The sequence below is a fragment of the Microcaecilia unicolor genome, chromosome 4 (genome assembly GCF_901765095.1).
Source record: "Microcaecilia unicolor chromosome 4, aMicUni1.1, whole genome shotgun sequence".
NCBI lineage: Eukaryota > Metazoa > Chordata > Amphibia > Gymnophiona > Siphonopidae > Microcaecilia > Microcaecilia unicolor.
The window spans coordinates 339,607,767-339,633,660 of NC_044034.1; the positions used below are offsets into that span (position 1 = coordinate 339,607,767).

The following is a 25,894-nucleotide window of genomic DNA, read 5'->3' on the forward strand; positions in this document are numbered from 1 at the left end:
ATGATGATGTCGTTTACCACAGTCCTTACGGAGAAATGTAAAAAAGATTTCCAGGTTAGAGGTCAAAGAAGTCAAACATACCAATCACAGCCTACTTATTAGGAATGAGCTGTCATTTCCAAAGAAATGTCATTCACCGATAATAGAGCAAACTCTTTGGATGGGAGTGCATACCATACGTAAAGAGGTGACACTTCTCTTAAAGAGTGCAAACTATGTGCAAAGAGTGCGTCCTCTTTCACAAAGTGTGCAGTCTAAGAAAACTGTGCCCTCTTTACACATAGCGTGCACCCATCATTGCAGTGAACAAATAAATATAATCTAGTCGGAACATAAAAGACATTAACAGGTCACAACTGGCCATCAAAACCACGTAGGGGAGGGAGTAGCACAACAAAAATTCCACAATAGTTATGGCAAGAAACAAAAGGATAGGGAAACTGTCACCAAAGAATATATCTGTATCTCAATGGAGAGGCTAAAATTAAACTTGATCAGTAGGATCAGGAAAAGCACAACAACAACAAAAAAATCCAAGTTTTGAGCATAGCTTTGAATTTCTTCCACGATTGTTTGTTCCAAATATCTAGCGAGTTGATTCCAAAGGGTAGGAGCTACACAACCAAATGCTGAATCCCATGAAAAGGCAACTGTCAGCTTCCTGAGGGAAGAAATAACCAGTTGAATCGCAGTCGAGAAACGGGAAGATTGTGTTGGCTGGTATGGAATAAACAATGAGGAAAAACAGAGAGGAAACTGAGTGTGAAGAACTTTTTGAGTGACGAACAAAATCTTAAAATGGATTCTGCTTGGAATGTGTAATCAATATTTAAAAAACAAAAGTGTGACATGATCACATTTATTCACATTATAAATTAACTTGACAGCAGTATTTTGCATGAGTTGTAGACGATTCAATGTAGTGAAGAATACAAGCATGAACCAAGGTTTTCAAAACCAGAGGATCTAAAAATTGGACTTGTTTATTAATAAAATGACAACAAAGAAAAGAAATAGGTAAGCTGAAACATTACTTTTCATTTTACCTCTGGTATCCAGAGGGCACAGCTCACATGAGCCCACTTGGTTCCTGTCCTAGTGGCTTTCATGGCCCCTCCTTTCTTTGGGCATAGGAGACACTGAGGATGGATCCCAAGAACACAACTACGACACAACCAGCTTCCTTCAGGAACCTTAAGAATTCCGTAACATGCCTAGAAACAAAATTAAAGGGGAAGATGTTTAAAAACCAGCTGAAGGCAAGCTAGTTAGCAAACTAAGAAGTAAGCATGTGTAAGGAACTTCCAGAGATATCCTACTTAAGTCACAGCTGACAGCATACTAGATTAATGAGCATGGACATACGCATACATACACACACAACACTTGGAAGACATCTTAGCCATGATTTAACCATTGAGGAATCACCTAGATATTAAGGAACATCCCAAATATTATGTTTGTTCTACTATAAATTAAGAACTTAGTAAAGAAATTTAAATAATACTGGCTTACTGAATCTTACCACAGAGAGCCCTCTGCCTGATGTTTAGTGGCACTTATCCAGGTTGCAGGTGCCGCTGCCTGGGGCCAAACACATTTTCAACATACTATCTGGATAATGGCACTGAAAATCTCAACAGACTGCCCTCATGCTATCAGGATAGCGCTGGGGCAGAGCTGTGAGTTACTCAGATAATGCAGATATTCAGCGCCAATATCCATATAACTAAGGACAACAAAAAAGCTGTCCTAAGTTATCTAGGTAATGGCACTGAATGTAGACATTATCTGGTAGGAAGAGCTGGAGGCCAATTACACCTGGATACTGGTGCAAAATATCCAGGGTATAACTTAACCACAGCAGCCGACACTTAAAACAAATGTTGACCATTGCAACTGAGAAATTGCACCACATGCATTTTGTGTACTTGGCAATATAGCAGGTGCATATATGCAACACTTAAATTCTATCAAACCCCTTGAGTTCATGGGGATCACAACATGTAAAACACAAATCAACTGTATTTTACCTATGTAGGGTAAGACCCCTGCATAGATAACTACTAACAGAGGTGGTAACAACCTAAGCACCAGCTACTTCAAGCCATGTATTAATATAGCATGAACTGAAGTCCTGTTTCAGCAAGGAACTGCTTGCCTAATGTAATCACTCGCACATACATGGTGGGGGTACAGCCTCAAAGATTTAAAGTGGCAGTGCACTTGGCAGTGTCCGCACTGGACTCCATGGATAACATCACCCACATCTATATAAATAATTCTCACCTCCAATTCTGAAGCTCACTGTGTGGCAGGGAAACACTGAAGCTCTGTACTGTTGTAGCCTGTCAGCTCCACTCACTCTCACTCATACACCCGCCCTCAGCCACGCCCCATCCAGACATAATTCGCAACCCCAACGTTCTAATGAAGCCCAAAGCTCCACCCACTTCCCTGAAGGGTTCGTTAGTTCGTGGTGGTGAAGCCACCCCACTGACCATGTCTCTCTGCCACGCCCTCGCGTCAAACGTGATGCTGTCAAGGGCGGAACAATTACAGTGAACTGATTGCTGAACGAAAGGAATGCAATGGAAATGGAGGAGTTACTCCTCCCCCTGCCTGACAATCAGCTGCCAGTGCGCCAACAAAACCAAAATGGCGCCCAAAATGAGCGTACAAAAACACGACAAAACTGCTTTGGGAGGCAGCCAGCCACACAGACTCAACGTCGGAGGGTGCGAGGGAGGGACTTACACTCATGGGCAAACAGAGAATCATGACGACGTGCATGAGAAACACCCTCTCTCTCCGCACCCTCCCCGTCGCTACTGGACCCACTGCTCTCTCCCTCCCCCCTCCCGAGTCGCCGCTGCACCCCTCCCCCTGCCCACAGTCCCCCTCAAAACACCTTCCTCCACACCTCACAGGTTTGCTTTCTTTGCAATGTATGGCAATGACGGCTGCACGGGCCAGGGGAAACAGAGATTAACCAAATTGCCTTCCTTGCTTACCCCCCCCCGCCCTGAGCCCTCCCTCACCACCCTCCTCCCCGATAGTCATCGCCGCAGCCGCTCGCCGTCCCGCCAACACCTCAACGACACCGTGGATGCAGCACCTCACAGGTTTGCTTTCTTTTGAGTGTATGGCGATGACGGCTGCACAGGGCAGGGGAAACAGAGATTAACCAAATTGCCTTCCTTGCTTACACTGCACTACATAGCCTTACGTCCATCCCGTCTACAAACATAGGGGAGGGAGGACCCGCAATGCAACTCGGAGGGGACACAGGGAGAGACCGAGGGAGGGGAGAGGGGGGGGAACCTTGCTAGCCCCCGTTTCATTTCATACAGAAACGGGCTTTTTTTACTAGTGTGAGAATATTATACCTCCTTGTCCTCAAAGAATGGTAATTCTGTTTTATATTTGTACAAGTTGCTTCCCTTCTAATTTTCCAGCAGCCCTGTGAGTTATTTATTTATTGCATCCCACATTTTCCCACCTCTTTGCAGGCTCAATGTGGCTTACAATACATGAATGGTGGAAATATATTAGAAAATAAACATTTAGTGTTACAGAAGGATCTTGGTCAACATGATAATGATAAAACATGATAGTAACGTTACAAACAGATATTGTAAGAAGTCCTGAATATATGTGGAGGAGTTGTGTGTATTCACATTGGTTGATCTTTGTGGTATGCCTTGTTAAAGAGATGGGTCTTCAGTAGTTTGCGGAAGCTCGTTAGTTCGTGGATCGTTTTTAAGTTGCGCGGCAATGCGATCCATAACTGTGTGCTCAAGTAGGTAAAGTTTGATGCGTACATTAGTTTGTATTTTAGACCTTTGCAATTAGGGAAGTGCAGATTAAGGAATGTGCGGGATGATCTTTGGCACTCCTGGGTGGTAAGTCTATCAAATCTGACACGTAGGCTGGCGCATCTCCGTGAATGATTTTGTGAACTAGGGAGCATACTTTGAACTATGACAATGGTGAAGATGTAATTAGTGACTGCTAAATATGGTTTGTTTCCAAGCAAGAGAGTCACAAAATGCAAAGACAAAAATAGCAAAACATTAAAAATAACAGGGTTGATATTCCACCAGCAGCTCTGAGTTTTGGTGGTGGAATATCAACCCTGCCACCAGTGTTATGCCAGAAATTCAATGCCAGGACATGTGTCCAGGCTCCGGCATTGACTTTCCGGGTTTTGAAGAGCTGGCTACACCAAAGTCAGTTAAGTGCGATATTTAGCACTTAACTAGCTATGGGGCACCACATAAAGATAGGACCAACTTTTATTCGGTCCTATTTATGCGGACACCTTGGCCAGTGAAAGAGCTGAATATCGGCATTAACCAGTGAAGTCCTGACCTCCAATCCTCGGCTTGCTCCCTAAATAGCCAATTTTACAAGGCATTAAATGGTCATTTTTGGTGGCATTAACGATTAAGTGGCGTGACCATTTAGCCCCGAACAAGCAATTTAACTGGCCACGAGCAGTTTCTGGCCGGTTAAATCACTTTATCGACCAACATTTTAAAAATAAATCTTTATGTTGTACATAATCTAAAGGTATTCAATAGGCAGACTTGTTCTTGACAAATTAAAGCTGAACTATATTATATTAATTTAACTTAATCAGTGTTTCTCTGTATTAGTTTCAATTCATGGAAAAAGGGTATGGCACCATTGTATTCATTTCTGGGGTGCGCAGGCCAAAAATGTTCATTTCATTTTATTTTGTTCTCTCACCCCCCAGGGAAGTGTCATAAACAGTTTGTTTATTCACAATTTGCTACAAATATTATGCACTATTTTTCAACAGTGCACACGTTTTCACTCTTTTTCAATACTGCCACACTTCGTGAAATGCACATATATGCACTATCAAGATATAGTGTGTACTTTTTGCAGTGTGTGCACTCATGGCACAGGAAAAACACCAACATTTCATTTGAGGCTGAAAACAACTGCACATCCTATTCATTTCTAAATTAAATATTTTTCGACTTTATATAGCACTAACCTGATGGACACAGATGTTACATCTGTCACAGAATACCATATCATTCCCTTCCTCACTGTCAGGGGAACGGCACACATCACAGATCACATCTTCATCATATTCTATACCTAGCCCTTCCTCAGTCTTATAGCATGGTTCATATTCTCATAGCACTGTCGTTCCAATACTTCAACAGTCTTCTCCATCATATTCTCATTCACTGTCCCACATCCTACAAGAAAAAAGGGAAAATGCAATTTAGAGGTACACAAGTCAACAAAGCAATGGAACAAGCAGTAGCAGCTGGTAAAAACAGATATTCAAACATTTTACTAAATATTGTAATTCATCATTGCTGGGAACTAGATAGATATTCTGTGGACAGCAAAGCATGTTCCAGTAACAACTAGCAATGGAGTAAATTTAAACTTCAACAGGCTGCCAGAAACATTCAGTCACACAAACTAGAGTCATTTTTATTGGAGCAAAAACAAACAAGATGGGTGTACTTTGAGGTCTTTAGTTTGCTTGAGTCAAAAGGCATCATTCTTTATAATCCAAAGCACACAAGTTTGTTCACTTTTATTTGAATATGGTCTTCAGGGGAAAAAAGGATTCTCATTTTATCTGCCCATCTCCAAAAATTCACAGTGATGAATATATGCTCTGCATTAATATACATGACTAACTAAACCTAAATCCATCACAATCTTGGATAAGAACTTAGAATGCATGCAAGCACTGCACCATCCAGTCGTAATGAAAGCCAATTGAAGGTCAATAAGATATTGTAATTCACTGAATCTGCAAACTGAAATGTATCTATTCATTTAATTTATATGCCGCATGATCTGCTATTCTCGGCAGCTTGCAAAACATAAAATTGCAGGCCAGAAAGTACAGTTTAAAAAAAAAAACAACCAACAGATCATAAAATTTTGAGTCCAACTATACATCATGCCTTAAATCTGTCTATTAGGCCAACGGGATAAAAGAGATTGAACCTGGAGTTCTTAGGTCTTCAGATTCAAATCAGTAATAGTATTGTGGCTGTGTTTCTCATGTGAATGCCTTTAAACAGTTGTCTTCAACATCTTTGTAAAGGGACCCTTGCTCTTTATATAGATCATGGGGTCAACAAGTTTCAAAGTTTCAAGTCAACCAATATAGAAAAATTGACCTGTATTCTTCTAACCTGAGCATAATTGTATGCTATTAGCATAAATTCTGCATTGTAAGCCTAGATCTGCTAACAGCTACATAGTAGAATTAGGAAGACTTTGAACAGCACTGTTGAAAGTGCTGAACCTTGAGGTACTCCTAAAAGAGTATCAAACCAATCTGATCTGTCTGATCCACAAACTACTGAATATTTGAGAAGCCACAAGTGATCTAAACCATTCTACCACAGTACCAGTTACACCTATGGTGTTCATTCTGTTCAATAAAATGCTATGGTTTACAGAGTTAGAGGTAGCAGAAATAGCCAAAGTCACAAAGAGAATACCAAGAACCTCTGTCAAAATTAGACCAGATTGTGTCAAGAACCAAGATTAACGTTTCCATGTTATGCTAGGGATGAAATCCAAACTGATTTATTGTCCAAACATTTATGCTTGTCAATGAAATCCTGCAACTGATCTAGTGCGACTTTTTCAAAAGACCTTAGCAAGGAATGACGGATGATATGGACCGATAATTTTCTGCTATCCCCAGGGTCCAAGACTTTGCATTTAACAGTAGGATGCTTAAAAGATCCGGAAGAAAATGCCTTACTGGAATAACTTGTTTATTAGTGTAGATACCCTGTCAGTTAGGACTGCACTCATGAATTTCAAAACTGAGGGGTAACAGAGATCCAATGCACAAAAGGAGTTCCTGACCTGAAAGGCTAATTTGTTGAGCAGAGATCATAGTAAATTCTTTCCTCTGCAGACCATTTGTTCAAAGGACATGTAGTCTTCTCAGGTGTTAGATTGTTATCAAAATTCTTACTGATGTTCTGACAAATGTCCTAAATAATTATTGCAAGTGAGCTTTTCAAGCACTGTGAACAATTCTTGGGTATTTGAGGGAGAAGTGGCCATAACTTTGTTAAAATGTTTTTTGGGTCTATCAGGTCGCCAACTGATATTGCTGTAAATGTAAATTATAAGAGTTTCCAAAGCTACATTTGTCATTCATGTTTGTATTTTCTTAATTCTTGCTTATAAAGTTTCAGTTGATCAGTAAACTAAGTGACTTTCTTAAATCTCTTACATGAGTATTCTTTCCAAGGAGTTAACTGATCTAAAGCATCTGTTAATGAATTAAAATTCAATCATATCAGAGACTGAAAGGGAATCTAAAAACTGAAGCTCTGGCACAAGTCAAGTCTGACATCATCTACAGTGTAAAGTTCCCGTGAGATGTAGAATGGTTTACTTTAGACAGGGGATCTGGACTTTTCATAACAAGAGAACAAATAATAAGTGAGTGATCTGACCAAAGATGTGTTCGGATATTAGCTTGAATTCGTGAACCTTTGAAACAAAATTGGATTACAAATATTAAGCCTAATATATGACCAACACTATGGATAGGTCCTTCAACTGGCATCTTCGTAAGTGTGATAGTTTGCAGAAATTCAGCAATCATAACATTGGTAACAGTTAAATCAGCATGAATTATGATATCAGATCTCAAGTTCAATCAGACACACACACAAAAAAAATCTTGGTTTAGTAAGCCTGGGACATGTTAATATAGGGTTAAATTCAAGGCAGAAGAGAAATTCAAGACAGAAGAGATCAGAACTAAGACCTCTATCCCATCATGGATACTTATAGACTTATAAAAACTTAGAACTTTCTTTATGTAAATGACTGCCATAAAACATCAACTTCTCATGTCTGCTACGTTAGCCAAGATAAGGCTAGAGGCACAATGGGAACTTTCATCAGCTATAATAAAACCTCACTGATGCCCCAGGGTGCTGAGGTGGGTGAACGGAAAATTTCAAACCGTAGAATTACAAAAAGTACAAAAAAAAAAGGAACGAGAACACCGCTCCTATGAGGATTAGAGCTCTTCAGTTAGAGAAGAGATGGCTAAGTGGAGATATGAATGACCTCTATAAAACAATGAGTAGATAGAACAGTGGCCAATCCAGACCACAAACACTAATCTGAGCAAAGAACTACAGCAATACAGCTAACTTAAGGATCTGGGATTCAGCTGGTACAGGACAAGGAGAGATCAGGCAAAACTGCAAGTATAAGCATACCCCCAGATACTATATATAGCGCCGAGATTTCTGTGCAAATATCGAAGAACATTCCATAAGAATGTGCAAAACTTAACTGGTTAACAAGCTAATCAGCACTGATAATTGGATGTTAATTATCGGCATTAATTAAAATTTATGTGCACTACTCATTGAGTGTATTCTGTCAAGTGGTGCACGCAAGTTCTAATGTGCACTGCCAAAAAGGGGGCGTGGAACGGGTGGTTCATGGGAATTTCAAAAATTTGCAAGCAGAGTTATAGAATGCATCTGTTCCACACCAAACTTAGGCGCCGGTATTTATACCAAGTTTTCCTTGGCATAAATGAATGCACCTAGAGTTAGGCACTGGCATAGCCCCTAGGCATATTCTATAAACCCACTTAGGTGTATTCTATAAACCACACCTAAATCTAAGTGCGGTTTATAGATTACACATAAGCGGAAATTTTTTCAACACCAATTTTTCAGGTGCCATATAAATAGAATCTGGTCCATAGCGGCTTCCAAGTACTTTCAAGTAGTTCCTCAAAAAAAAAAAAAAAAAAAATTCCCAATATCTTACATAATAAATCAAAAGAATGCCTTTAATGTCATTCCACATAACTTCAAAGTGTAGTTCTATAGACCCTTTTATAATAATAAGATTTAGAAGCTACAATACTTGTATGTGAAAGGCGCACATCATGAGTTGATTAGAGCTTGCAATTTAGTCAAGATACTCAAGACACATGATCTTCTGGAGATGGATGGCAGACAGGAAAATATGATAATTGTGAAATTTAAGAGCAGCTCACAGAAGAGAACTCTTCAGGTGGAAAACTGGAATAGTACAAACGTTTGGAATAGTTTGCTGTGAGTAAAGATATTGGGAAGAGTTAACATGACAAGAAAAAAAAAAAACAACCTGTGTGTCTCCTAGATGAATAAATTTATAAAAGGACACCTATGTCCAAATAATAAAAGGGCACTTATGTTATGAGATCAACATAAGAGCTTAACTAGCTTCTAAATTCAATTAAAATGGTCTCCTCTTAACTATAGGTCCTTCCACGCAAAAATGCAGCCATCTGTAATTTAGTTTCCAAAACTGGCCTAGATTTGTTAAGCTTAAAACAAAATGCAAAGTGAGGTACAAAACCATTCACATAATATTTTTATATATACATGTCTCTCACCCGGCAGCAAGAAGTCACTTACTAAACTTCTGAGAAAGTAATTTTATATGACAGAGGATAATTTAGAAATTGGAGTAGAGAGGGATAGGGGAGGGGGAAGGAAGGTGAAAATAAATACTAATTTGACAAGCCACAGAATGCTGAGATATCCTGTTATATTAAGTGAATGTCATTGAATGTCTACTGTACCTGTAATTTTCTAATAAAATGAGTTAAACATACATGTCTCTCACCATACAATTTACCCACAGCTTTTCTGTATACCTTTTTTTTTCTTCAAGAAAGAGCCAGAGCAAATTACATCACGGCAACAATACAACCATGAATTACAACAATATTCAAATACAAATCAAAGAACATGGACAACTAAACCCCAATATCATTCCCACATCACAAACTCTTCTGGGTTGTTCCCAAAGATCACAACAAGTATGCAACTATTTGAATTTCATCTGCTATGGCTATCAATAGAAATCAAACAAAATAAAACACGGAAGAGAAAATAAGATGATACCTTTTTTATTGGACATAACTTAATACATTTCTTGATTAGCTTTCGAAGGTTGCCCTTCTTCCTCAGATCGGAAACCTTCGAAAGCTAATCAAGAAATGTATTAAGTTATGTCCAATAAAAAGGTATCATCTTATTTTCTTTTCCATGTTTTATTTTGTTTGATTTCTATTGATAACCTTTAAGAGTGGACTAACACGGCTACCACACTCATCTGCTATGGCCAAATTCTGCCATTCTACGAAGTAAACCTCAACAGTGCATCTGTTTGCTTAAGCATTCTTTTACAACAAGACTCATGAAAACGCATAATATGCTTAAATCCAGTGGTTTTCAACTCAGTCCTCAGGGACCACCTGGTCAGTCGGGTTTCCAGGATATCCATAATGAATATGCATGAGAGATTTGCATACCAAGAAAGCAGTGCATGCAAAATTTATCTCATGCATATTCATTGTGGATAACTTTAAAATTCCAACTGGCAAGGAGGTCCCTGAGGACTGGGTTGAAAACCACTACTCAAATCATAATCATAAGTAGCAATGAGAAACATCGCTACTTATGGAGAACTGTTTTATCTAAAGCAAATATGCTAAAAACACAACTCCCTTGTCCCAACTTGCACAGCCAACATTCGTAGCCACAGCCCCCAGTACTTTAGAAGAATAGATCTTATTAAGAGAAAATGTGCAATAAGAAAAGCAAATCTGGCATGAATGTAGCGAGACAGTAAGTCAGACGAGGAGAAGCAGAGTCAAGGATAGGTTTAAAACATGTGCATGACAACATTAAACAGAAATGAATTTTACCAAGAGCACAAGCAAGGCAGTGCAAAGAGATGAAGCATGATTAAACTGAGGTGATTTGTAACTAGAAGGGCCTGCAGATGCAGGTGAGGGATTTATGCACCGTAAGGCTAAAGACGAGCTATTGTTGACAGTAACAGAACTGGAACGGGCGATGGGCTCGGGGGCAGGGAGGGGTGGCATATCAGGATTTATAAAGCGCTTTTTACATCAATCTTCCCCCTTGTCCCAATATACTGATAAAATGGGAGACTCTTTCATCCGTCCATTATGAGCGGGATAAATGGCCCCGTATATATAAAACTTTACTGAAATTTTCTGTGGCAACACTCTGGTGGAGAATGGGTACAAGATGTTATACCAGTGTACCTCACCCCCCACAGAATACCACGTATATTTCACACGGAGGTCTCAACTTGCTGGCGGGGCTGTGGAGCCCGGGGTACATTCTGGCACATATGGTGGGACTGCCCGACCATAAAGCAATCTTGGACAGATTTAATATTACACCTCCACACTAAGCTGGGGATAGCAATTACGCCGAGCCCGGAGCTTTGTTACTTAACATACACAGTGGAGGACATACGTTGCTCATTTCATGGTATTCTCTCTCATGTAGTAACAGCAGCACGTATTTTAATTGCTAGATATTGGAAACAAACAGCGATCAAGTCTTTAAAAAAGGGATTACTGTTGTTTAATGGCTAAAATGACAGCTGTGAAGCGGGGACACATGGTAAGATTCTCAAAGTGTGGACAATATATATGGACTGGAGAGGGATCTCTGTTTGATAGGTGGAGGATTCCTTCGGTTTGAACTGTTGAGCCTGACTGTTGTTACCCTGGGGGGGGGGGGGGGGGTTGCGTAGCATTTGTTGTCAACAGCGCATTTTGACTGTATATTAAGCTGAAGTATTGGATATTGTATTGAACTTGTTTATGTGAAATAAACATACATTAAAAAAAAAAATAAATAAAAGGGCTGCAGAATTTTGAGAAACCTGAAGTGGACAAAGAACTGAATGAAATAACGTAATGTTATGGAAATCAAGATGAGAAGAGAAAGTTTCCAAGGCTGTCAAGCTTTCAAATGAATCCTTTTGTCCAATGGTTGACAAAGTTGACGGCTATAAACTAGTCTTTGAAAGGAAGACAGCAACAGAGAAACGTTCACCTTGATCTTGCAAATTCATCTAGGCAACAATCTCATTCATATGGCACTGTTTGGGATATCATGAGAGGGCTCAAAGTAGCAGATCCTTTCAAAGATGTGGTCCATAATGAGGACTTCTCAAAACAGCTGCTTTTCTGCCATGGATGGCAACTAAAATCTATCTCAATTTTAAATGGCCTTTGGGCTCCACAGTGGTTAGAAGGCCCAAGATTAGAGAAAAAGTAAAGAAAAGAAATGTATTTTCCCCCCTTGAACATCAGAAGTTTGCAGCAGTGGCAGCAGCTACAGATGAGAAGAGTATCAAAATAGATGGTAAACAGACTAACAAGGTCAAAAGTGGTTACATGGCAGCTCCTTTCCATGCTCAATCTTTTGCTTATCTCAGCACACTGAATATTACCCACTCGTGAGGATGATTTATCCAGCTTGTCAGAGAAATTTCTTAAAAAAAAAAAAAAAAAAAAAAAACTTACTCAGATCAGCTCAGCATAGAAACAACCAATACATATTTGTCTGTACAAACAGATAAATAATTCTTACCCATTTCTGCAAGCTCATCATTGAGTTCTTGTAGCCAAAACATATCCATTTCATCTAAGTCATACTGAAACATGTCTCTGCCAATTCCAAATGTTGATGTAGCCATATTCTGCAGGCTCTGGACTGGAGCAATGAATGTACTTTCTGGGTCGTGAATACAATACTTCCTTCACTTTTTCAGCAATCACTCTAAAAATGTATAACACGAGCATCAATAAAAAGGTAACCATAATTACACTATCATCATTTTATAGGTTTGTATTATTTTCAATCTCAACTTGGCCTAGAGCATTTCAAGTAGTTTTCAATATATTTTAAAATATGGTGGGGGGGGGGGGGGGCTGTCACATGATGCAGATGACTTAGCAAGATGCCCTAGAGAGGAGCTCCAGGTTGATCCCCTCTACATCTGCTTTTAACATACCGAATTTTCGCTTGTTGGAGCCCTATTTTGTATCTCGGGGTGCTAGCTGCTCAGCAGGCAACTGGGCGGGCGGTATCTGTGGGTTATGCCAAGTAAAGGCTCAGTACATCACCGAAACCTCCATGCACAAGCTCTTCCAAGATGGCGATGGCACCTGCTAGTCTGGTGGTAACTTTGGATAAGGTAGCGATAATGGAGCTTAAGAATGCACTTAACAGGTGTTATGGAAGATAAACTGTCCCAAATTCAGGGGATGGCTATACAAGAAGTCAAGGATAGCCTTGACCTCCCATAACCAGAGCTTTGCACAAGTTGAGGAGCATACTGTACAGCAGGAGGCCCATACAGCAGGCCTTGATAATTTGTTTTGAATGTTGGGAGTAGCAGAACCAGCGAAGAGGATCATGAAAATCGTAACCGCCACGATCATTTGCACCTAGTAGGCCTCCAGAAACTAAGGATGGGGAATTGCATGTATGGTTGAGTCCTGGCTGCCCACTGCATTACGGCTGCAAAATGGCCCAACTTTATCATCGAGAGAGCATAAAAGTGTGTAGGGTAGGCTGATCTTTATATGCCCTCCCCCACCAGAGAACCTATCTTATCCTAGACTAGATTCCCCTGAAGAGGTCAAGTGAAATGGAAATAAAGCACATACACAAAATATATATATAAAATAAAAGCAAAGGTCAATGCGGAGCGAACTCTTGAGTCTCTTGCACTGCAGAGATTCTACAGGGCTGGCTCAGAGATACACTTCAGACCTCTTATTTTTATTGGTACGCAATCAATGCCACATCATCATTAGATTCAGGAACCAATCACATGTTATCAGCATCATATGGAAAACATTACTCATTAATCATTACTTTCTTATGAAAGTTCAGCAGAATCATGGAAAATTGTTGTAATATCAGAATGTGTCAGCAGTTGTCCTTCCAGCATATTAGAAACAATCTGGCCTATATTTTATCTTTCTAATTCAGTGTCAAGTATCTGGTCAGGCAACAGATCTTAAGTCACTTAATGCTGACAATCTATGATTTCCCAAAAGCAAACTGTAATTAAATTTACTGATCAGGGACACGGTTTCGTGTTCTTTATCATTCTGCTAACCTCATAAATATGTGTTATGTCTAGCATCTATCTCAAGTTATTTCAACATTAGCTCAGTGTTCAGTAATTATTATCATTTTAGTATCTGTAAGCAAGATCATCTAGCTGCAAGCTTTTTGTTTCCCCTGATTTAATTATTACATTAAATTCCTGGGCAGCTCTTCATAATCACTTTCAACCCAGACCCAGGGGTCTCTATTCCAGACCATCAAGCACAGCAGGGGCCATAGCCTTGCTGAAGTGACAGCCTTTTGGAGATAAGGTGGCTGAAGTTTCTGACCTTATTAAAAAGCATACTGATACCATCCAGTCCTTCCTCTCTGCAGCCTCCAGCTGTACCCTCCTCGACTAAGAGGTTCTCGAGTGGGCCTAGGTGGGGACCCTACTACTCTTAAAGTCTTAGGTTTCCACTGCTTCCCACTTTAGCCAGCAGTCCCAGCTTCAGCAGTCCCGACTACGTTCAGCCAAGGACCCAAAAGTCCCAGCTGGCTCCCCAGTCAAAACAAAGATCCAAACTGAAGATTTGTACATGACAATCAGCTGGAACCGTAGAGAAATATATCCAAAGCCCTTGTCTCAAAACAGCTACTTGTACCCAGATATTTATTGCCGAGACTTTCTGAAGATTTGGATTTTACCTCCCACTGGAAGAGATGGCTATGTTGTTTATTTTCAAAAGCTGAAGACAGGCTTGCATTTTGGCCTGGTTGTTGGACTGCCTTCTTGAAGGCTGCTGCCTCTCTCTTTGATATGGGGGATAGCACCTCCTGTGGTGAAAACTGGCTCAGGAACAGATGGATTGTTTTCACTGCGGCTGACAGTAGGAGGATGGAAGAAGTGGTCTTCTATTAAGATCTTTATTTTAATCCTAAACAAAGTATTGGTTGAATGATTAGGATCAATGAACAAAATGTAAACAACTATGGGACTTATTTTCAAACCACATAGACTTACAAAGTTCCATAGGTTACTATCAAGCTCATTTTCAAAAGAGAAAAACGTTCATAAAATGACATAAGTCTGCATTTGGACATTTATCTCACAAAGACGTCCAAATCAGTATTTTCGAAACCTCTTTTTAAACATCTTTCTCTGAAGTCCGTCAGAAGGATGTCTAAATTTCAAGGGGGTGTGCCAGGGACGTGTTCAAGGCAGGACTTTGGGCATTCCTAAGACTTAGACGACGTCTTTCAGCTATAAGGGAACAAAACAAAAACTCCCAAGACTAAAACTTAGATGTTTTGAGCTACACCTGTTTTATAACATATAGCTGCAGTGAGAATTGAACCCACTTCCCTAGGATCAAAGTCTGCTGAACTAACCACTAGGCTACTCCTCTACTCCACACAAGAGGTGCCCCAAATGACCAGAAGACCATTGGAGGGAATCAGGGATCACCTCCCCTTACTCCCCCAGTGGTCACTATCCCCCTCCAACCCCCCAAAAATGTGAGTATAAATATTACTTGCCAGCCTCAGATGTTATACTCAGGTCCATCAGAGTACCATGCAGGTCCCTGGAGTAGTCTAGTAGTGGTGCAGTGCACTGCAGACAGGTGGACCCAGGCTTCTACCTCCCCCTACTTGTTACACTTGTGGAGGAAACTGTGAGCCCTCCAAAACCCACCCGAAACCCACTGTACCCACATATTGGTGCTCCCTTCACCTGTAAGGGCTATGGTAGTGGTGTACAGTTGGGGGTAGTGGGTTCTGGGGGGCTCAGCAGACAAGGTAAGAGAGCAATGGTGAGATGTGTACCTGGGAGCATTTATAAAGTCCACTGCAGTGCCACCAAGGATGCCCTGTTGCTTTCCTGGGATGTCACTTTTCCACTATTCTACCTGATGCCTTCTATTTTTTTTTTAATAACATCTGAGCCTTGTGTCTATTGTTTATCGTTAGATTTGGGTTTGAATTCAGATCTATAGATGAAAAGGAGGTCTCATTAAGTATATCTAAATACCAGAGTGCTATTTTTCCATACTTAATAGCAAGAGTGTACATTCCCTAATTACCTGTCCCAATGCAACTGAAGCTTTTACCTCCTCAGTGCATGTAAATGGTTTCATATCCCTGTGTGGATTCTCTGATGCCATGTGAGGCTTTCTTTCCAACCAAAGCTTTTACCACACTCAGGACATGTAAATAGTTTCACTCCTGTGTGTATTCTCTGGTACATTGTGAGGTTTACCTTCTGACCAAAGCTTTTACCAGACTCTATACATGCAAATGGTTTCTCTCCCATGTGGACTTTCTGATGCACTTTGAGATTTACATTACAACCAAAGCTTTTACCACACTTAGAACATGTGAATGGTTTCACTTTATTGTGGATTTTCTTGTGTATTTTATACGTTTTGCATTTTGATGTATTTGTTTGAAAATGGACCAAAAACATCCAAATCACAACACATTTTTCCAAACAGCATTTTCAAAAGGAAAATAGACTTTTCTTTTTGTAGAAAATGACCTCTCCTGTTTTGATTTTGGACGTTTTACAAAAAAACATCCACATTCAGACTTAGATGTCATACCCAAAAATGCCACTTGTGCATTTGACTTGCCCAAAGTCACAAGGAGCAGCAGTGGGAATTGAACCCATGTTGCCAGGACCAAGGCCCGCTGCACTAACCATTAAGCCACTCCTCCTCTGTTTTGCATTTGGACGTTTCTTGTTTGAAAATGGACCAAAAAAAAAAAAAAAGGACGTCTAAATCACAAGACATCCATAGCATTTTTGAACACAAAATATAGACGTCTATCTTTTTCGAAAATGACCTTCTTTCCTGTTCAGTATTTGGACGTTTTTGTAAAATGTCCAAATTCTGATTTAGACGTTCAATAGAAAATCCCCATGTAAAGTAAGTGCTTTGAAAATATGCCTCCACGTGCACATGCTGTCCAGAAGTTTCCTGTGAAGCTTACAGAACTCATCAGCTTTCTCAGAGGGAAGGAATTCTGCAAATGAGAGAGTACTTTGTATTAGAGATTTTACGTAAATTGTAGATAAAGTTGATACTGCACGAAAAGTTTTTCAGCCAAAAGAGTCCAATGTTCTAACTTCTCTTCCTGGAGAAGCAGGAACACAAAATATTACACTGCAAGAGCACTTTAAAGCAGATTCCACAACTCCGTAATGATGAGGTAATTGTTTTCTCAAACCCGGTGCATTTCTGTATCCTATACATTGTATCTACCTGTCATGGAGTCACCCAGTTTTGAACAAGTGTTCTTCATAATTGTATGAAGAGGAATAGTGATTCCTTCTCTAGGAAGAGTCGTAATCTAGAACCAGATTCCTCCTCTGTCTCTAATTTGAAAGGCATGGCTTGAGCCATCTCATGGACAAAGCAAGGAAAGGACATACTTTCTGGAGAAAACTCAAGTCTCTCAGGTGGCAGAGAAGGATCAGATGGGATGCCATAGGACTATCGAGCTAAGATGTCCTGTGGATCTTGATCCATCTCCCAGGAGAGGTCCAAGTCAGGCTGTTCATGGGAAGTGCATGGAAGAGAGTGTCGACTAGTGTTGGCTCCATGTTGAGGCGGATGAGCCTCCAAGGTTGGAGAAAGTTCCTCTGCCTCAGGAATCAAGATGGCGTCGTGAACGGATGTTGGGTCAGCCTGCTCCTGAGCTTCTCCACAGACGCGCTGCTGTAGTGGAACTTTCTCTAACCTACGGATGGGGAAGAGAAAAGGAAAGGTAGCGGTTCCTACCTCCGTGGTCCCGCAGACTACTTCCACCACTCGCCAGACGACTCTGGATACTTTGGGGTCGGGGTCCCTGGAATTCGGACACCCACTTCGACGAACTCGGCCCTGTTGAGGACCGAGTGCAGCAGTGAGGGAGTAAAGCTTAGCCCTCCCTCTCACACTGCACCTCCGCGACCCGGAAGCGATTTGTTGCTCCTGGGGTCACAACGACTGGAACCATTGGAGAATCCTGGTTCTACAGAGGTTGTTGAGGGAGGACCCACGAGCACATCTACCCCGAACAGAGGAACAGCAATGCAGGACTCTTTTCGAGGATCTGCTACAACTGCCCAGGAGATCGAGGCCGTGAGTACCGGAGTTTTGGAAAGACCTGCAGTGGTTACAATGAATATATTATGGGATGCTATCCAGGGAGTGAATAACAATCTACTTCTGCTGAATTCTTCTTTAAAAAATGAAATTACCGATATAAAGAAATCTAATCAACTAATGGCTGAACAAGTTCAAGAGCAGAATGTTAAGACTCAAAAAATTGAAGGACAGTTTGAGAAATTACAAAATTTAACAGAGGCTTTAACTAAAGAACGAGAAATCCAGGATCGAAAATTGGAATACCTTGAGAATAATGGACGGAGGAGTAACCTGAGACTTTTAAATTTCCCCAAATTTCCTTTAATTAATGCATTGGATATGTTGAAAAAATATTTCAAAGATATACTGGGACTCTCAGAAGAGGGTTATCCCCCTATAACGAGAACCCAATATATTACTAGGATATCTTCATTACCTAAAGATAAACCTCAGGCGTCTCCTACTATGGAATTGAACCTGACAGAATTCCTGGAATCTTCTCTTGATTTAATTACCGAACGCACTACATTGCTGGTGACATTCACACTTGAACTCGACCGCAATAATATCCTACGGTTATATTTCAGGCATATGAACGATTTATTCATGGGTCAAAGAATACAAATTTTCCCTGATTTGGCACGAGTCACTGAGAAGAAAAGAATTTTTTATGTATAAACCATGGGTTTTAAAATTAGGTGGAACTTTTATTTTGAAATTTCCATGTAAGTGTTGTATTACCTTGAATTTGGTGAACTACCTTTTTTTTAACCCTAAGAAATTACTTGATTTCACTGAAGCAAAGGAAAAGAATGTTATACCCCAGAAAAAGTACCCGTAATTAAGGTAATGCTGTTAGAATCGGCTGTGGTTGTTTGTAATTCCAGTCCGCTCAGAAAAAAAAAAAAAAGAAGAGGGGAGGAAAGAAGGGGAAAGAAGAGAAGGAGGAAGAGAATTTATTTTGTTGATTTTTTTTTCTCCTTTTTTCCTTTTTTAAATGTTAGAATTTCCTAGCTCTTGATTCCTTATGTTGTGGACAAAGTAAAAATTAGAAATATTTTTGATTTAAAGTTGCAGGTAATTCCCTTGCTTTGTAATAACTATTTCTGTATTTCCTACATTTATGTTATATTGATATAAATGTAAAAATTTAATAAATAAAGAATTTAAAAAAAAAAAGAAAGTTCTTCTGCCTATGTTGACGCATACATCAGTCAGGTTTGTGCTGCCCCCGACGGTCGGCATCGAGCCAGTGTGTAGGACCTCTCCCATAACTGTCTCTCCAATGTATCGACAGGCTGGGCTAATGCTGGTGCAAGCACCCTGTAAGCCTATATGGACTACGAATGTAGTAGCCTTGAGAGCTCCTCCTTGAGCATAACCCAGATTCCTCCTGAAGAGCAGGCGTTGGTACCGGCTGAGGAAGCGGTGTGGACACAGCCCGAGTTAAAGCCTTTGCAGGCGTAGGAGATCTCAAAGACATTGAAGATTCTCAGTGAGAAAAAAAGTTGAAGAGAAGAAGCGTGGTAAGTGCAGCATGGACGCTTCCTGTGCATCGAGGACATCAATGCTGTAGAAGTGTGGGCACAGTGCCTGGAGGGAGACGATGGCGATGCATTTTAGGTTTTTTTATGCTGCAGGTCCTCGATGCATGCAACAGCAATGTTGAGGACAGAGTCCTCAGGTATACCGGTACTGAACTCAATGTCGTACCTCCCCAATATTACGTCAGTGCACCCAACGTCGATGCTGACACCGATGTACGTTCTGCTTTGAGTACCAAATACCCTGCCATGCTCAATGCAGATGTAAATGCTGATGCATAACTAAAAGCATTTCACGCTGGACTAAGAGAGATTTAAGGGTTGTCGTTTGCATGCACATGCAGAGGTTACACTGTATGTATGTCCTGGTGCTCTGGTCCCAAGCACGGAATACACCTGTTATGGGGTGGCAGGGTGTCTGTGCCTGAAATACTTCTACTGCATTGTGAGGGAGTATACAGAATGCTGCCCTTCATCCTTAAGGAGAGTCAAACAGATAGCCCGAGCCATCTAAAACCCATTAGTCCTGCAGATTGATTTCACTTCTTAAAGCCACTTGGCACCCTAGTTGACATGGAGGGGAAAATGGCCAATGTGAGGTCAAAAGGCTCTATGGCCCAGGGAGCTTGAGTAGTCACATATCCAAAAACGGGCAATGTTTCCTGAGCAAAAGGAGGACTCAAAAGCCGCAAAAGGTCAAAAATAAAAAAAATGGGGGAAAAAATGTACAATTTGAACAACTTAATACAGAAAAAAAGAATATGAAAAGAAAATATCCCAGAAAAGGGAAGGCACCAAAAAGGCAAAAGTCTGACGTGCTAAGGAGAGATTTCAAAAACTCTCTCTCTGCTCTGTGGAAAATGATAGGCTATGGGTCCCGTACTCGAGTGTCGGGCAGGAAGGCACCTGCACATATGCGGTGTGGTCACTGCCTCAAAGATTTAAAGTGGCAGTGCACTAAGTAGTGTCTGCATCGGACTCCATGCATGACGTCACCCACGTGAGATTATTATGCCTGCTTGTTCTCAGAGAACACCTTTTTCTACACCATTCTTTTTGGTTTGCAAACCTTAGACAGCAACTGAAACTACTAGTTAGCTCCCCCCACCCAAGAGAGTTGTCTTTACACATAGAGGTTGTAGAAGGTGGTCAACTACAAGCTGGGGTACCAGTTAATCTAGTATAGTATGTGATATTAGCCAATGATGTCCTATTTGTAAACTTTAATTTCCAGTGAAAAGACAGTGAAAACTTGTAGAGATTGCTGGAGAGGCAGACAGTTGCAGACTGCAAACTTAAGAAAATGAGGACAGCAGCTGGCGAAATCTTAAGACTGGCAAGGCTCGCCAAACTGTCAATTCAAAAACAAAATGCTCAAACTGAGGAAGAGAAGGGAGAACTGCTCCTGAGAGAAAGGCAACCTGACCACACCCAAAACACAGGTAAGGAACAACCTCCATGAGGAGATGAAAGTTGAAATGAAGTCTCACATCCAGATGCAAACTCCTAATGTAAGAGTATTTACATTCCTTTTACTCTAAACCTGCATCTTAGTACAATTAGTAGTAACTTCTTAACACCATGCATTATCTCTTCTTTTCTCAAGAGTTCATCTACCAGAAATGTGTGATAAGGATATTGCACATCTTTGAAAAATTAACCGTATGAAATAAGTTATTGGGAATCTACTCAATACTTACCTGAGAGAAGGTTGTGGGATAATATCTGGACTGGCTGGGACCTGAACACCCTTCTCCCATTCCTGCTTCCACGAGTCCACAAAAAGATAATAGTCATCAAGATTAATGTAATGAGAGTCTGGGATTTTCATGGCACTTATTAGGTCTTTCCGGAATACCTACAGAGAGAACACAACCTATATGAGAAGCTGTCTCAATACCAATGAAATGACATATTTAACCAATACATTGGCTAACTCTTCCTTCTCTGATTACTCTCCTTTAAAAGAACGTATTTTAAAGACATACCTTAACAAACAATTAAGTGTGTGCGTTTGTGTCTGGAACTGAAATTAAACTCTGATAAATGGTATGCTGAGAACCATCACGTTAATTCCCCTCCAAATGGGGGCTTAATATATTTATTAATGCATATCCTCAGGAAAGCAATCCTAAATTTGAGGATGCAAATTATTAAGAGATTGCATATACTCATGTGATCTATAAGTTATCATCATACAGTTATAACTAAGCTATTTTATTATGTTTAACACATCAACTCAACCCTTTTCAATAAAAATCAAATAAAATGAAAGTATTTACCCCAAATATTCTCTGGAGACAACAGTTTAACAATCTTACAAGTGAACTAGCTGAGAACATATTACGATAAACAGACATATAAAAACTTCCAATGCTTTCTGGAAAAGCAAATGCCTTTCTGTACATAAATGAAAGATTCTGCAATAGAGGGTGACCAAAACCAATTTTTATACAATAAAAAAAAGAAGATGGATCCAAAAATGAGTAGAAGCCTCAGAGATAAGCAGACACAACAATCAATGTCTACGAAGCAGGTAGACAAGCAAATGGAATACAGAATGCCCTCAAAATGTGTGATAGAAAAGCATACTAGATCTGTGGAATCTTTGGCCACAATTCACCATGCAGGTTTTGAATGAAGTTGAAGACACTATAGCATATCGCCCCCCCCCCCCCCCTTCTCCCCGAACAAAAGCAGGCACCACTACTGACTCTCCTGAACAAAATTGGCCCCCATCTGTAGGCCTCTCCTCCTCAGGTTTACCTTACAAACCATGGTGGTCTAGTGAACTACTCAGGGCAGGAGCAATCTTCAGTTACTCCTGTCCATGCAGGCTCCAATCTCAAAATGTTTATTATAGGAAGCCATTTTTGACTGCAGAACCAGTAAGGGCAGAAGCGACTGGGGATCACTCCTGCGCCAACTAGGCTATAAGTACATAAGTATTGCCATACTGGGACAGACTGAAGATCCATCAAGCCCAGCATCCTGTTTCCAACAGTGGCCAATCCAGGTCACAAGTACCTGGCAAGATCCCCAAAAAGTACAATACATTTTATGCTGCTTATCCTAGAAATAAGCAGTGGATTTTCCCCAAATCCTAGTGGAGTAGCTACAGGTAGGCCTGGGTGGCACAGGACCACCCAGATGCAGCGCCACATTGCTCTCTTTCCCCCCCCCCCCCTCCTCCGTGGCATCCCGGCACAGGCACCCTCGGCGCCTGCAGTGACCCACCCCCGCCGCCAGTAGACCACTAGGATTAGTAAGTTACATCTGGAGAGATCTATGGGTGTGGGGCCTGCTTTTGTTCAGGGGGAGGGGGAGTTGGGCATTTTCAGCCAAAACAAGGCCAAATTCAATTCAGTTGGCCTCTATTCTACAAGAACATGACCCCACAGCTACCCTCAGTTCTATATAGGAGTAACACTTGATTCATCTTTATGTTTGCAACTACATATAAGAACAGTAATTAAACAGATCTTTTTTAAAAATAAGATTGGAGAGAAAACTACAGGATTATTTAAATCCTATGAATTTTAGAATGCTGGTTCAAAGCTTGATAATTTCACTTTTTAATAATTGTAATGCTTTATATCTAGGCTTGCCAGCTTTATGTCTTGCATGCACTTCAGAATGCCCAAAACGCTACAGCAAGATTGCTATCAAAATGTCCTAAATATGAGCAGATTTCACCTGTTTTGCATGACCTACACTGGCTTCCAGTGTCCTGGCAGATCCAATTTAAAAAGGTCTCTTATTGATTCATAAAGCCCTGAAAGCAAACTCCATCAGCTTTAGCAACAGCTTTGAAAATTTATTGTGCTGCTCGATCACTGAGACAGGCTGAAAATAATCTTTTGAGATACCTCCATTTCATGTAATAAGCTTACATTCACTTCAATGTAGTGTCTTTCAAGTAGCAGGTCCATAACTTTGGAATTGCAGAAAATAGAAAAAGAGAAAGAAAAAAAAAAAAACTTTCTTTCTGGAAAGAACATATTTAAACAGGCATTTTCATGAACATAAGAACCATTAAAATTGGATAAATAGGGCTGAAATAGTTTGGGTTGACATCGGTTGTTATGAACAGTTTGATCAGTTACTCATCGAGCCATACTTGGTTAGACAGCAAGTCAGTAGTTCAAGGAAGGTAATCGGGTAGTCGGCAGATTGTTTGTGGACGTAGGTGAGCTAAAGTACTTCTATGGCAAAACAGAGGCTTTAGTAGGGGCAGTTGAGAGTCGTGAGAGGGTGACAGCTTCTAGGTTCTGGGGTGTGAAGGAATTGCTCTATAGAGAGGAGGAGGATGGGAAGGCACGATGAGTGAATGGAGTGCAGGTTGGGATCTTATTGATTATCCGTTCTCTATCAGAAATTTCATAAAGAGGTGAGCCTTCAGCCATTTTCGGAAGGAAAGATAATCAGAAGACCATCTTATTTCTGTTGGTAGAGCATTCCAGAGTTTGGTGGCCAGAAAGGGGAATCTTATGCTGAAAATGGACATGTAAGGTCACTTCTCTGCAGTTGAGGAAATCAAGAAGGGCAAAGTACCTGGTGCCTTTCAGTGTGTTTTTTAACATAAGGTCAATAAAATTATATACATATAGTCAGGTGCCAAACCCTGTAAGATGGAAAATAAAGTGTAGTGAGTGTGAAGTATATTCTGGCTTTTATTGGTAGCCAGTGTAGAGCGCATAATAAAGGGATGGCTCTATGGTATTTTTTTTTTTTTTTGGCTCTGTAGATTAGTCCTGCTGCGGTGTTTTGGGCTATTTGGAGTTTTTCAGGCTCTCTTGGATTTTCTCTTGTACTCTGCCAAATACAAAAATAGAAAAGATGTACATTTACCAAAGCAGACACATTCTAATCCTTAAAAATAATTAAATCCTTTTCTTTTCTTCCTTTGTTGTCTAGGCATATTTTTCTAATTGGGCTGGTCCCAGTCGCTTTTCAACTCTCCATCCTCCAGTCTTCTCCTAAATTATTTTCCAGGTTTACCTTTCCATTTCTTCTCTCTGATTTTGTATTCTTCCTTTCTTTCTCTACATTTCACCCTCTAGTTCTTGGTCTCCTTTTCATTTCATCTACCTACCAGCTTTTTCCATCTCCATCTCCCTCTTCAGCACTCCCATTGCCCCGTCTCTCTCTCCCCCATTCCTACCCTCATCTCTCATTCACCTGTTCCCTAGTCCCTCGTTCCATCCTCTGTATCAACCCTCTAAGCCTTATCTATCCTCACCAGTCCCAGCTCCATCCCTTACCCTCCTTCCTTCTCTTGCCTCCAGGCCATTCTTTTCTCATAACCTTACGCCATCTCCTATTGCCTCTTCACTTTGATTTTAACCAAGAATCAAAATTAGAAAATAGAGGAGGCAACAGACAGATACAAAAAAAATCCTTATGATAACTATAGAAAACCAATGGAGGATAAGACCACAACAACCAGGTAAGCCTATTGCACAATGAGCTAAACACCTCCAACAAAGAACACAAAGTAACAAGAGGCTTCAGCAAACATAATCATAGGCAAACCGACAGAAATGCTACAGTGGAGAAAAAAAGCCAAAAGGCACACTAAAACTCCACGTTGCAGGACATGTGTCTGAACTCTGAGGTTACTATAAAAAAGTCCATTTGCATAAAGGTCAACACTACAAAGCATGTCCAGGCCAACACTTAAGTTTGTTTTTTTGGTATATGTGCTGCCAAAGTGAGAACTTTTGGAAAGCCTGGGAGCTACAGGGGGAGCCTGTGGGGAATATACCCAAACAGGGTGAACAGGCAAGAGGGGTGGAGGGATGGGGACCCGCACCTCTCAGGAAAGGCCTCACAGGACCAAGCCAAAGCCTCACACAGTGGCACTAAGAAGTACGACTGGGGACTGCAAAGCCAAGCTTTGAGCTCACCCAGGTATGGTCCTGAGACTGTGACCTGGGAGTGGCCATTAAGCTCAACCATGTTGTGCAGCCACAGCCACGGCCAGCAGAGTGGGGAGCTAGGCCAGGGACATGAGTCTCATCAGCACAACCTACCACCTGCTAAAGGTAGAGAAATACTGGATTGTTCCAAGGAGCACCTCTGCTTATACTAGTGATGTCACTGGCAAAATTCTGTTTCCTCTACGTCCACCTGCTGGTAGGAAAGGATAAGACCCACTAGTTCAGAAAAGTGGAGCCAACGCTAAGAAACAAACTTTCCAAGTCAAATATTTCAGATGACAGGACTCAAGTGGCTCAAAACGAGCTTTTATCAGCTGGGTGAG

At 40.8% G+C, this 25,894-nt stretch overlaps 1 protein-coding gene and 1 long non-coding RNA gene across 2 annotated transcripts in view; one reads left to right on the plus strand and one right to left on the minus strand.

Annotated features, from left to right (window-relative positions):
• Positions 1–25,894, minus strand: part of LOC115469451 (protein Jade-3-like) — a 166,056-nt gene that overhangs the window by 33,917 nt on the left and 106,245 nt on the right. The window contains 6 exon segments of the mRNA XM_030202120.1: positions 1,047–1,214; positions 5,030–5,154; positions 5,157–5,240; positions 12,483–12,571; positions 12,573–12,671; positions 21,330–21,487. Of these exon segments, the coding sequence (XP_030057980.1) occupies positions 1,047–1,214; positions 5,030–5,154; positions 5,157–5,240; positions 12,483–12,571; positions 12,573–12,671; positions 21,330–21,487 (723 nt within the window).
• Positions 2,297–25,894, plus strand: LOC115469452. Its single transcript, XR_003942009.1, has 4 exons — positions 2,297–2,311; positions 2,634–2,639; positions 7,378–7,381; positions 25,818–25,894. It is a non-coding gene; the product is annotated as an uncharacterized LOC115469452 (long non-coding RNA).